The following is a 14,652-nucleotide window of genomic DNA, read 5'->3' as shown; positions in this document are numbered from 1 at the left end:
TTTGTGTGTTCTTTAATCAGCTGATGGCCGTAATAAGTTTAATCTACATTGCCCATGTGTAATCTTTAATCATTAAACTACGCATGTAAGTAGTTTAATAAAACATTTATTAAATGCATTTTGTAAAATTATTTATAGTAAGTTTTTCGTGTAATGAAATTTAAAGATTTTAACACATTTTGTTCATTTTATAGATGTGCTAAGTAGAAGTCAAAGATTATTTTACCAAAATGTTTCACCTTATGCATCAAATGAAGTTGTTTCTCTAAACTTTTGCCCATACTGTCAGTATTCAACACCTTACAAAGGACATTTGCGGACTCATACAGGTGAACGACCTTTTTCATGTAAAACTTGTGACAAGAAATTTCGATATCAGTCTCATGTGCAAAGGCATATGCTTACACATACTGGTTTGAAAAGCCATATTTGTGAACTCTGTGGTAAGGCTTTTGGGCGATCTGATGCATTAAGAAGTCATAAAACATTTTGTAAAGGAAACAAGGTGTAATCATTCTGTGGCAATTTTTTTTAGGAACGAAAACTCAAGTTTTGAAGAGAAATAAAATTGTTAGTCTTTGAAAATGGACAGTATTTTTCCAGTAATATTATTACTTTGTGTTATTTTAACTGTTGAAGATTCACCAGCTCATACAAAACAAAGTCTTCACTATGTGGTGCAAAATGTGAAATTATTACAAATCATATAACAAATAGTCTTAGCTTTGAAGTGATTGTTGTGGATTCTATGGAATTTTTAGTTGTGCATGTTACATGCATCCATCAAGAACTTTCGGAAGACATATTGCTGAGTAAAAATTGATCTTTATTGCAAGCATGCAACTTCTCGAACAGCCGGTCTCTCTCTCTTTTCTCTGTGCGCTTCTACCTCGGGTTGCCGTATTTTTTCAGCATACACTCGGGGGCGCAAGGCATGCTCCTTGTCGCCACCACAGCTTACTTTGCTAATCGATTAGCCAAGCAATCATTATAATAAATATAGCATCCATTGTTAACTTGATTGCTTATATTTTCGTTGGTTTTCATAAATTTAAAAAAAAAAAAAAAAATGGTAGGTAGGGAGCTGTAAAATTATGCTTATAAACAAAAGACACATGTGTTTCTTGAGTTCGCTGTATTAAATGTAAATTTTCAGCTTTTTTTAAAAAGATCATGCGTAATTAATAATAATTCAAAAAAAATACGGAAGATTTTGTATATTTTACAGTACTGCATGTGTAAAGAATATGTAGTTTTGTTTTGTTTTTAAGTCATTCTATAATGCTTATGTAATCAAATTTTATATATATATATATATATATATATATATTTGGTGTCTGTTATTTGTATAAAGATAAACAAGTTTAGTTGAGTTTTGTTTCATTTTAAAATTTTGTTGTGACTATTTAATTAATTTTTTATATTACTTTTTGTTGCATTTATGTACTGTTATTTGATGTTCTTCAAACAGTCGTAGGTGAGTGTATTTTGTTTTTAGTTTGTGGAAATTGGTAACAAGCTTAGATATTATATTATCAGCTGAGAATGTAAATTGTATGAAGTTAAATGCTTAAATTCTGATCATGCTGAAAACTGTGCTATATATTAAGTTTTTAAATTATTAAAGATTTTATTAGAATTATCATTAGCATTTCATCTGACTATAAAATTCTTAAAATCTTAGCATATGGAACATTGAGAAGTAATTTAGATATTTTAAAAAAGATTACTGTACCAAACTAATTGATGAAATATGTACAGAGGTTGCACAGTGAAACTGGAACATCTGAAACTTTTGTAGAACGTTCTGGAACTGTATTTTGTAATAATTTATTTATATAATTTATACCCTCTTTTAGAGGCATGTGCTACAGTTATTTTTTTTTGGGGGGGGTCTATTGGAATATTGACTTATAAGTTACGTAAAACTAGAAAAAATATTTTTAGCTATTCTTCTGCAAATTAATGTGTATTTTATTTCATAATAAGGATGTCTTTTAACTCTGTCCGCTAGCATGCCTCAGACATGTTCAATGATGTTTAAATTGGGAATGTGCAATACTTGAAAAGGGTTCAAATGTACTGTTATTTTCTTTAAACCACTTTGTTGCCACTGTTCAGCATAAATTAGTGCACTGTAATCTTGATGCGTATCATCTCTTATGGGATACAATATTTAAAAAAATGGATATACTTAATCATTTAGAATACATTAATAATACTCAAAAGTGACATGACAATTAAGAACTATCAGTATTCTCAGACTTCCGTTATTCATTGGCCTATTTTATTAATTTACTTCCATGTTTCTGAGCCTGAGGCAGCCCATATCATTTGTCTCTGAAGGAGTTCTCTATCCATCAGCTTTTAAAAATGTGGAAAAGAAAATAAAAGATGTACTGACTGCTGAATAGTACACATGTGTTGTTTGTACACAAATGTTGCATTACTGTCATCTCTGAAACAAGCATTTAGCATGGATAATAGTTATGAAAGGTTTTACTGTTGTGTCTCTGTCATAAATTAACCTGAGAAGCTTCCAATAGGTAGTTTTCATAGAAATAGGTGAGCTCAGAATGTTGAATCTATTATAATTTAAGTAATCTTATGTTATAATTTGTTTTATATTTGATTATTTTAAAATTTTTTTATTTTTTTTTATATTTTATTTTTTTTTTTTTTTTTTTTTTTTTTTTTTCTTTGGTTACACTAGTCAGACAAGCACCAACTATTTGTCTTCTTTTGAACTTCAGCAAGTCTCTCATTTTTGTGCCATATTTCTCAGTGTTAATGTCTGAATGCACAGTATTTCTGCTGTTGCTAAAAATTCAAGTTCAGCACACTGCTCCTACTGATAAAATGCTTTGTCACTCAGAGATATTTGGCAGAAGTGTATACAGTGTTTGAAATCTGGAGTATTGATTCTATGATGTTTAAATTGGGAATGTGCCTAATGTTTCAGATTCATTGTTCAACCTTTATATATTAAGTAGCAAAATTAATTCTAAATATTATTTTTAAGTATTAGAAATTTTTCTTTACAAAAGGTAAGTATCAATTAAATTTGTGATATTATTGTAAGTAAAATATAATTCTTTGATTGTGTTTCTATAATTGTTAATGTATTTAAGCAGATATAATACTCGCAGAATTAATTGCCTGTGATTGTAATTAATTTAGGTATACTGAATCGTAAGAACTGTATAAAAACATGAAACAATATAAACATTGTGATACTTATAAAGTATCAGAATTTTTTGGTAATATTCTCACAAATGTCAATAAATTGTTTGGTTTCATTGTGGTGAGTTTCATGTTCAGAATCTTAGTGCTTCTCACATTACACAGTAGTGGCCCAAAATTTCGGATACATTTTGAAATTTTCATATTTTGCAGTTTATAAAAGATATGTCTTACTAAATGTCTGTGTTTATATATCTGAAAAATAGGTTAGGTTAAAAAAAATTGAGTATTTTTAGTTAAACATATTCCAAATACTTTATATAATATGAATTATCTCTTTTTACTTCCTTGTACGAAGTAAAGGAAGTATAATCGCAAACAAATTTCGAGTATCATATTTCAATGAAAATAATCCATTTTGATCACACTCCAATCCATTTTAATGCTGTTTTTGCATGACATCTGAATGTATGCACAGAATAAAGGGCTCTTTTCTCCAAAACAGATCAGAAAATGAATTCAGGAGCTTAGAGATATTGTGAAACATGGACACATGCATGTATCTCGTTTAACTCAAAAACGAGTTGTCTCAGAACATTGAATTTTTTTATATGGGTCTGCTATAATATCTCGTAGAGCACCTGCTATTTTGTTGCAGTCGGCCTCACCAAATGTATGTATATTACCCCACTATATTACTCAGCTCATTGAGCTCGGTTTTTCTTTCCATTTTTTTATGTTTCTAATTTATGCATTTTTTGCTTTAAAAGTGATTGAATTTTAATATGTTCTGTTAAGGTTTTTATCCCTTTAGTTAATCAGCATGCAATAGTTATAGAATTATCAACAATTTAAAAGTTTTAAGTGGTGATAAGCCTAAGGAGGCTGCCATTTGTTTACATTTGAATCTGTTAGTAAAATAACTAATTCAGTTTGTGCATCAACTTGTTTTTTCATAGAAACTAATTTTAATTGTTAAATCTTTTTCTAGCTGTATTTGGTATTTTAGATTTTTCTGTATTTTACAATCTTTAATGAAGATGTTTCGAGTTTTTATGTATTTTTGTCTTGTTGCAAAGTGAGAACTGAAGTGATTGAATGAGAAATATATCTCTGATGAAATTTGAGGAAATAAGTTTAAATGAAATGCAGTAAAAAATGTGTATAATTTAATAGGCTGTGCAGTGAAGTCATGTGATGTCCACATGAGATATTTTAATAAAAAGATTAAGGATTAACTTTGTTGTTTATCATTATTTTGTCTGAAGTAGCAGAACTGTATAATCTCCAGGAGAATTGCTAAAGTAATTCTGAACTTTATTCAACATATGGTTTCTTTTTTGCAAATTACATAATTAGATTTTTTGAATAAATTGGAAAGGAGCTCTATTTTGCATTTATGGGTTTGTTTTAGAATAAAGTTATTTCTTTGGGGAAAGAAACTGGAAATATACAGGGGTTGAACAAAAATATGGAAACACCTTTAAAAAAACATGTTTCTTTGCTTAATATGGTGTAGGAAACCCGTTGGCATCCAAAACAGCTTGCAGTCTTCTCGGAATGGATAAATACAGTTCCTGCATGTTTGCCAAGGGAATATTATACCATTTTTCCTGCAAAACAGTGGCAAGTTCAGATAACGATGTTGGCAATGGATAACGAGAACGCACTTTCCGTTCCAATATAGACCACAAAGGTTCGATAATATTCAGGTCTGGTGACTGTGGTGGCCAGGGGATATGGAACAACTCATCCTCGTGCTCAGAAAACCAGTCCTGGACAATGTGAGCTGTGTGAACAGGGGCTTTGTCATCTTGGAAGACACCATCACCATCGGGGAACAAAGTTTGTACCATGGGATGAACTTGATCAGCCAAAATGTTCACATAAGTCTTGGCAGTCATGTGCCCTGACACAGTTATCATGGGGCTAGCAAAGAACCACGATATGGCTGCCAAAACCATAACAGAACCCCTGCCATGTTTCACTCTTGGCAACAAGCAGTCTGTATTATAGGCTTGAGATGGCGTTCTCCAGACGTAAACTCGGCCAGAAGTGGGAAACAATGTGATAGAAGACTCGTCAGACCATATTACTCGCTTCCACTGCTCTATAGTCCAGGCTTTATGACTTAAACACCACCTTTTCCTGTTACAGGCATTAGCATCACTGATGAGTGGCTTCTCAATTGCAGCACGGCCAGCAATTCCCTGTTTATGAAGCTCCCTTCTAATTGTTTTGGTACTCACAGGGTTCGGTAACACAACATTCATTTCAGCAGTAACTTTTGCAGCTGTGGTCTTCTTATTTTTCGTCACAATTGCCCTTAATGATCGTCTGTCACGATCACTCAGTACACACTTTCGTCCGCGCTGTGATTTAGCAGATGATATTTTTCCGCTTTTCAAATATGCGGAATAAATCTTCGATACAGTACCTCTTGAAACACTAAACACCTCGGCTACCTTGCTTACGGAAGCACCTACCATATGTGCTCCAACAATTTGCCCACGTTCGAAGTCTGTTAACTCTGACATAATGCAATGACAACCTCACATAACAGTACTCCGACAACAACTGAACTGTTTAGCACATTTACGAAGTTGTATAGGTGGCGTCAGTAGTCAAAAATGCCAGCGCCACATACATATTTCATTAAAATCAATCTTTCTTTTCAAACATACATTTCACAAGGTGTTTCCATATTTTTGTCCATCCACTGTATATAAAACACTGCTAAATGTGAAAAAATTCATACATATGAATTTTGAGACAAGAAGAAAGGTCTGCCATCTGTTTCTTTTAGAAAAATGCATATGATTTGATTCATTAAAAAAGAACTGTTAAAATTCCTTACATTCAAAAAACTCAAAAACTTGCTGTACATTTATCAGTAATCCAGAAAAAATTATTAAATATGAAATTTCTGTTTGCTGGAGGCAAATTTTTTGACAACATTTAGCTGTATTTTAGAAATTTTGAAAAGTGGCTTAAATAGCATTGCATCTCCAGATATAATTATATTCACATTTTTCTTACCTTCATTATTTCAGCAGCTATTTTTGTTTCTCATCAAATGTTTTTAAATGAGCAGATATATATTATTATAATGTAGTTATTATTAATAATAACCAAATAAACTGCTTGAAGTGAGTAATTTATGAGAATTTTATTACATAAGCTCGTTATTATAAATAATTTCCTTCAATGAACATTTAAGCTGTTGGGAGTGCTTGAGTTTGTTTTTGTCTGTTGGCAATAGCTAAATAATTCATTTTTCCCCCTCCCCCATATGGAACTGTCCACATTTTTCAGAACGCTCACAAATACTTTCCTTTGACCAATTTCAAATGCTGAACCTTTTTGCTCTGAATTTAATGTTACTTTCGTTGTCAGTTGGTAGTGTGCGCATAAATGTTTTTAAATTTTCACAAATTTTACTGTATCGTCAAGCATAATGCATTATAATTTAGAAGTCAAGTTTTGATGATTGTTTGCTCAAACTGAAGAAGGGGAAGTATCATCGGTTGCTTTCAAAAGAAAACTAATTCCTCCTCCTAAAAAAAATAAAGCATTCAAAGAAAAGTTTTTTTGGGACTGATGCTATTAAAAGCAGTGAATTAAATTCGAGGTGTCAGGTTGATATGCAATCACAAATGGATGAAGACTTTGTAATGCTTTATCAAAACATTTAACAAAATATGTTCAATTAAGAGTATTAAAAATAAAATGATCTAAGTTGTTTATCATCTACTTGATGGGTTCACTATATTTAGAGCACCATGCCTCTTGTAAAGTGACAAAAGTTTTTGTTAAAATTTATGTTATTATCAAAAGCTGAGAAATTTTGCCAAATGTATGATGTAAATCAATTAAAATTTTTTGTAATGTACTGCCATTCTTGTTAGACATTCTCTGAAAAGATGATAGAAGATTAAAGAGAAAAGGGGTAAAAAAGAATGATAGAAGGGATGCCGTCACTTAGTTCATTAATTTGACATTTCTTGATACAGTGAAAGAACACACACAAATTTTGCCAGTTATAGAAGTTAAAATTAAGCATGCTTATTTAATGCTGTGATAAAAACTTACTTAGATTTTTACTTCCTAAAAAGTAATTAAAAAATTAAACAAAAGAATTCCCATATTTAAACAAAATAATAGAATTCCCATTTACTGCTGGGTTCCATCTTCTGCCAACAAATGCTGTGTATTGATAGTTTTTCTGAGTAAATGATGTTGATTTTTGATGATTTCAAGATGTAAAATTTCAGTGAAGTTTCTGAAATGTATCATGATTTATTATTGGCTTTCCCACAGCTCAGCTTTTCAAACTTCATTTCAAAATTAATTTTATTTAATTTTTGAAAAGGTTTTATATCCTTTATATTTTATTTCGGTTGTACAAAGAATTTTGATTTTTAAGTACAGTAAGACCCCACTTAACGCTGTTTCGTTTAGCGCTCTTTTATTTCAACCCGGGGATTCCACGAAATTGCTCGCAGCATACGGGGATTCCCCGAAATATTATGCAGCGATAGGTTTCAAATACATATCCGAAAGAGTGTACTTGTATTTCTTGTTTGGTGCAGTATTGTACAGACATATTTTGAAGGGGTAAATGTGGAAGATGTCGAAGAAATAATTCAAGAAGCAGCGGTAGTCTTTCTAATGATGAGCTCAAGGAATTAACTGAACAAGAAGAAAACAAAAATGGTGACAGCAGTGATTCAGAAGAAGAGCAAAAAGAACTTTCGATGGCGTTTGTAAAAAGGAGTTTGTCTACCATAATTGAAATAATGGATCAACTCATTGAAAATGATCCGAATTTTGACAGGAGCTCAAAAGTAAGGCGTGGTGTTAGAGATGCTCTATCCGTTTATGAAGAACTTTTAAGAGAACAACGCAAAAGAAAAAGGCAAACAACATTAGATGCTTTTGTCACAAAAAGGCAGAACACTGAAAACGCGGAAGGCTAACTAAATATGACTGACTTAGAATTTTATTTGTTTTTTTTAAGAATATTCGTTTTGTTATTTATATTTTGTTTTTATTTTTGCAAGAAATAATAATGTGGTATTAATTTGGGCTTTAAGAAATAAATGTTTGGTTTTATTTTTATTAAAAAAACATACTTTTTAAATTTAATACCTAACCAATTTCCTAGCCATCTTCCCCTAACCCCAATATTTACATGTAAAGATAGCCTCGTTTAGCGCTGTTTCGCATTACGCTCTACTTTGATGGAACGTATTCCCCGCGTTAAGTGGGGTCTTACTGTATTCAGTTGACATTCAGCTGTTTGAACATTCTTCTGTTTCATTATTATACCATAAAGTTCCAAGTATATTGATATACTTGGAATATATAAATATTCTTAAGTTTATATCAGTATATTCATATACTGATATAAATTTAAGTCAACAAACTTTGAACTAATTTAGAGTAATAATAATCAATAAATAAACCCTTCTTTCATGTTAGCATATATGAACAACCTTAAAAAGCAGTTAACACATTTTTATTTAAAATGCTGCTCTTAGTTGTAAGCAATTCAAAATATGTGATTTCTTAAAATTGCCAAAACAACAAACTTGTGTTTATCATAGGTTTAGTCAAGATCTCAATCGATTCTGTAGGCAAACATGTACAGGTCCTTCTTCATCAGAAGCAAAGAAATCTGCAAGACTGGAAAGCAGTCACCAGTCGTATTTATAACTGTACGGAAGTAAAGCGAATGAGAAGATAGCACCATCTATTGGCAAAAATAGTAACAAAAGTGAAAATTAAAAAGTGTTAGGAAGGACTGGATTAGACTTCAAATCATTAAGTAAACAATTTTTTTTTTTTTTTTAATGTCAAAAGCTTTAAGAAAATCCAAAGAAGAAGAAGAAGAAGTTTTATGAATGATTTTTGCATCCCCAGAGTCAAAATTATGGTTAAATTTCCAAGTATGATTAGCTATTGAAGACTTGTTAATTTCGCCTTTTTGGACATTAGATTTGTATTCCTTGATACTACACTTTCTTTTAATTTGGCCAATATATATCTTGTACCACACTGATGCAGCTTGCTCTAAATTCCCCAAGAATTCAGAAAAGAAAGTGAGAAATGGAATCTTTAAGAATCAAACAATGGGTTTTATTGATAGGTGAGAAAGTGACTTGAAAGTTGAACTTATGGAGAATCTGTGCAATTTTATAACTGATAGAAGGATGAAATGGAAGCACAAGAAGCACAATAAACATTAATGCTATTTCCGGAAGATTCCGCTATTCACTAGCGAGATGTCTTCTTTGATGGTATTTTTTTACAGGCTTTTTCAATGACCATGGGACAAAATACTACTGTTTTGTCCGCTGATTTCCAGTCTTAGCAGTTTTGTATAAAAATCATAACTTTGACCAGTTTCTATAGTAACTAAATTATCATATTATTCAAATCATATTATTGTTGTTTGTTAAAGTGATTTTGGGAGTAATAGAATGCTGATTTTTTAATATTTTTATACTTTCAATATTAATTTTATAATGTGGTTGCTATAAACTTGTTATCAAGGGTGTTATGATATTAAATTCATCATGATAAATTAAAAAATTTGTGCCTTTTTTTGTTTTGTTTTGTTTTTAAGAATTGCAACAAGGCATTGCATTCAAATGTTGTAAATTTACTATGTATATTATTAAATTTTTGGATACTAGTAATAAATTTATTTGAAATAACACTATAAAAATGCATTTCTCATTGAAATTGTATTTAAGTCATTGTTTAGTCACAGTATATTTTTATGCGGGAATTAGCATTTAATAGTTAATGAAATGCATTTTTCAAGCCATTCAACAGAAGAGAAGTTTATTTTTAGCCCAAAAGGGTGTTAGCTGAAATGGGCTATTAGTCACAAAACAGGATCTGTGTCATCTGCCATAAAGGAATGTATCACTTTTCAAAAATTTTACACCAAATATTATCACCCTGTATTATCTTTAAGGAAATTTAATAATGGAGAATCTGCATGTATGTTCCTCGCATTGGAGAAAAACAACGGTACCTAGAGCTATCAAATTTTGAATAATGTAGTCCTCTGCCTAAATTTTGAATTTTATATTTCATATTTTGTTAAAACATTTTTTATTAGCAAACTCAATGATTTGAAAGTGAGCAGTGGCAACACTGTACAAAATAAAATGTTTTTATCTTCAGTGTGCAAAATTGTCCATCAAAAATTCTAAAGATATGCTATTTTTAAATATTTTGTGTTTTTACCAGGGCTGCGGAATCGGTAGGGAAAATGATTGATTCCTGGAATTTTAAAGAGACTGACTCCGATGCCCTCATATATATGTAAACATATGCACATGGGTTACAGCTTATTTTTTAATATAAAAGAAGTAACAGATGCTACAGGAAAAAACTGATGGCATAGAAAATTGTTTATAATTATTAGCATTTATTATGAAATTGAAAAATTGGCATTAGTAATTTCTAAGAAACAGGTTTTTATAAGTTCTAACATTGGTGTCTTGCAGGAGCAATCATATTTCTCTATTTTTCCTAAGGCCGTGCAGAAATCTTGTTTGTATTTTTATATCTAAAGGCTCTTGGACTTTTATTTTCATTCACTTTGCCTTAGCCTTTTCAATATTATTCAAATATTTTTCAAAATCTAATTCATCACTGGAAGAAAATGATAGAGCCTCAGTTGCAGTGTCTGCAGTTTGACTGTCCTGATTTGAATATTACGATTGTTCTAAGAATAATTTCATTCTTAATGAAAGATTATAGATGGCTTTCTTTGTCTTGTTAATTTGATCGTCATCCAACAAAATTCAGTGTTTTGGATCTATAGATATTAAACCCAGCAAGCTGCTTTCTTGACTTTTGGGCCCTGGAGTGCATCAGCATATGCCCTGAACAAGTGGTCAGCTTGTCGCAGGACCCTCCAGTGTTTTGTCCCCGAGCGAATTTGGTATTCATTTTATCAACCCATTCAAGGGATGAAAAGCTGAGTTAACCTTGCCCAGCCCGGGCATCAAACCCAGGACCTGTGGTGTAGTTGCACAATGCGCTAGCCACTTCTCCACTGTGTGGTTTTGAACAAACTATTCCTTCTGCAATAAACCCTCCATTTCAGAAAGAACAAGCATCACATTCTTCCATTCTCGCCTCCTGTTAATCCTTCAGATTGTAGCTTTTTTGTGGCTATATATGGTGTAGATAAAAGAGTTTCCAATTACGCAAGATCATTCCACAGTCTTACTGTTAGTGAAACATTAGAGTTATCTACATCTTCTAAAAAATTTCTTAATTCAAACAACCTCTATATCATCACATGTGTACTTTCCCATCGTGTTGCTTTATCAATAATTGATCCTTTTCCCGCTCGCTTCCTAAAAATGGCATCAATTTTAGGAGTTCTTGCTGCTATTGCTGCTTACCTAAATTTACCAATGAGAGTTGTAAATAAATGAATCAGTTTAATCAATAATGGCAAATATCACATCCATCCTTCTCCCTTATATTTATTTATTAATATATCAATAAAATAGAAAATAACTATTTATCAATGTATATAGTCCGTAAATAAAAATAAATCAGTTTGTCATTATTATTATTATTATTATTATTATTCCATTTCACTTTAATTTCATTTCAAATTCAAACTGCCCAAGAAAAATTGGATAAGAGTTGGAGTCAACGTGCTTTTAGCGACTACAACTCCTTTTACCCAAAAATCTGCTTAACTCCGTTTCCACAGCTCTGGTTTTTACTGTTGATTTTTATGTGACATAAGTACAAAAACATGATATTTAATTAAGAAATTTAACACAAAAAATGTAAGTAATAAAAAGATTAAAAAAAAAAAAAAGATTTCTGAGCCAACTTACAAAGAAAACTGAACATTGATACAATGAACTAAGAAAAGACTTAAAAAATGCATGCCAACACTTAACATTGCAACATGAATTCTAAACATGCCACTAAGCTGCTTTTAAAATTTTTGCAATTTTGCTGTTGAACTATATGTTGTTGTTTTAATTACGCGTAATAATAAAGCTAAGAAGATGAAAAGAATTGGGTTAGCAAGAGCGAGGGCAAGAGCAGGAAGGATTTAAAAAAGGAAAAAATTCATATTATAAAGTATCATGTAGGGTCCCAAATAAAATTAGAAATAAATAAATTTTATCCTTTTATTTAAAAAATTATATTGGGAGATTTTAAATTCTATTTCTTAGGCAAAATTATATTAGAAGCAATACCCGTTTAATTAAAAAAAAATAATTAAATTATTTATGCTATTTTAAGTCATAAGGTCATAAGTATTTGTCATAAATTCATTTATTAACTGGAAATTTAGTATGTTGCATGGACCAATGATCAAGTCTGATAATAAGTGTCTCCCATGGGCAGGTAACCATAAGTTGCTTTGAAGCAATCAAATAGTCTAATTCTAAAGGACTACAGCCCATCTGAGAATTCAAAAAATTTGGATATTTGGATTAATCTTCTCCACCATGAATTAAATATAATATTTATTGTTAAGCAAGTAATGGAATTTGTTTCTTCACTTATTTTTTTATTTGTTTTGTTTTATTTCAATGACGGTTATGCAATTAAAAAATAAAATATTTTTATTTTTAGGACAAAATGCAAATTTTTTTTTAAGCGGTAAAATTATTTTGATTATTTAAGCATCTAGCCATTACTGTCTCTAATAAAATTAAATAAAGGCATTAATTTTTATTTAATTTAGCTACAAAATTAAATATAGTCTTGTTTGTATTTTAACTATGGTATAATAACCATAATAATGCTTTTTTTTTTTTTTTAAATTTATCTAAAGGTTGCATGTAGTGCAAGATAAAAGTATCTCACATGAAGAAGATTTGATGTAATATGAAATCTTCTCCATTATGTATGTACATACATAATGTGTGTATATATATATTGTTTATCAGATTGAAAAAGTCTCCAGGATCAGTCATCTAGCATGTTCATCTTTCTTACGTTATCATCAAACACTTATGTTACACACACGCATGTATGCCTGCCACACCTATACCTATTTTAAAATGCAGTGTTTTTATTTTGATACTCTTTTGAGACATATGTTGATATTCTTTGACATCTGTGATAATCTATGATGGAAGTGTTTTGATCTGTACACAGAAATTTTAAAGTTTTTTTTAATTTTTCCTTTGTTGTTGTATATGAAAGTAGTTAATGAAGGTTCTGAAGTTTAATACATGTGTTACAGTATTTTTTCTTATGAATGATTTTTTTCCTTTTTAATTAGGTGTGTCACATATAACTGTATACTACAAAATTTTTTATGATGGTGCAAAGAGACCTATTGGGCAAATTATGCAGTGTGAATACTGTAATTATACATCTTCATACAGTAGTAATTTCAAGCGCCATATGCAGATTCACAGTGGAGAACGCCCTTTTAATTGCACTCTCTGTTCTTATACTTCATCTCTTAGATGCAATTTTAAACGACACATGTTTCTTAATACTGGGGAGCGACCCTTTAAATGTAATGCGTGTAATCGTGCTTTCATGCTGAAAGAAAATCTACGATCTCATTTATCTGTTCATTCAAACGTGAAGCCTTATGCTTGTAAAATTTGTAGTCGTTCGTTCAGATTAAAATGTCAATTAAAGTATCATTCTGTAAAGCAACATTCTTTGACTTTATATTAATATATGATGTTTGCCAAAGTGTGTTATTTTCTTGTTTTAGGAGCTGTAAAGTGATCTGTATGTCTATGTTATTATATAATTAATATATTTTAATGAAATATAGATTGACAGATATTTAACAGGGTTCGTAGCGGTCCTTATAAGTGCTTATAAGTCCTTATATTTGAAAATAAAGTATAAAGGCCCTTATAGGTGCTTACTTTTTCTTTAAAGCCCTTATTTTTTTGTTTTTAGTGCTTATTTTTTGCTTTTAGTGCTTCTTTTTTTTAATGAACGCTTTATTTTTCCCCGTACCAAAGCCGAAACTAAATAAACAACTTTTCTTCCTAATATGGAATGTCATACTCCCATAAATAGCTTTACCCCCTTTCTCTGCATTAACATAACTTTGGTGTGCACGAAGAGTACAGACAGGTGCCCGTTGTTCTATTGGTCAAAGAATTGCAAAAGCAGTAGAAAATTCCGGTACATTCGGCATTCTTTTCCTCCCACCCAAATACTACACACATTTGAAATTCTATCAAGATCTTAAAAATTTGAACTCTCGTTCTGCATGGTCAGTTCACATTCGTGTTTATTATGATCGTTATGCTTATATTATGAGCATATGTATGAATGTTTATAATAACATAGTTGCAGTAACTGCTGAAGTATAGTAAACTTCCAAAAATGGTTGTGTTTTAACACAGATTAGCTTTCTAAGGAATAATATTCGGAATGGCTTAAATAAAGGGAAAGTAATCGAATAGTCAAAATAATTTCATT

The 14,652-nt window shown here is 30.7% G+C and overlaps 1 protein-coding gene across 4 annotated transcripts in view; it reads left to right on the top strand.

Annotated features, from left to right (window-relative positions):
* The window catches only part of LOC118205180 (uncharacterized), a 59,142-nt gene extending 55,843 nt beyond the window's left edge, over positions 1 to 3,299 (top strand). For all 4 annotated transcript variants that reach the window (XM_085810895.1, XM_085810893.1, XM_085810896.1 and 1 more), the window contains one exon: positions 195 to 3,299. In XM_085810895.1, the coding sequence (XP_085667021.1) occupies positions 195 to 511 (317 nt within the window). In that variant the 3' untranslated portion in view covers positions 512 to 3,299. The remainder of the gene's footprint in view (positions 1 to 194) is intronic.
* The last annotated feature ends 11,353 nt before the right edge of the window (positions 3,300 to 14,652 follow it).

Source organism: Stegodyphus dumicola, chromosome 2 (assembly GCF_044657685.1).
Source record: "Stegodyphus dumicola isolate Sdum_Otavi_A_Nest chromosome 2, ASM4465768v1".
Taxonomy (NCBI): Eukaryota; Metazoa; Arthropoda; class Arachnida; order Araneae; family Eresidae; genus Stegodyphus; species Stegodyphus dumicola.
The sequence above is the reverse complement of the archived record's forward strand: the minus strand, read 5'-3'. Positions and strand labels throughout refer to the sequence as shown.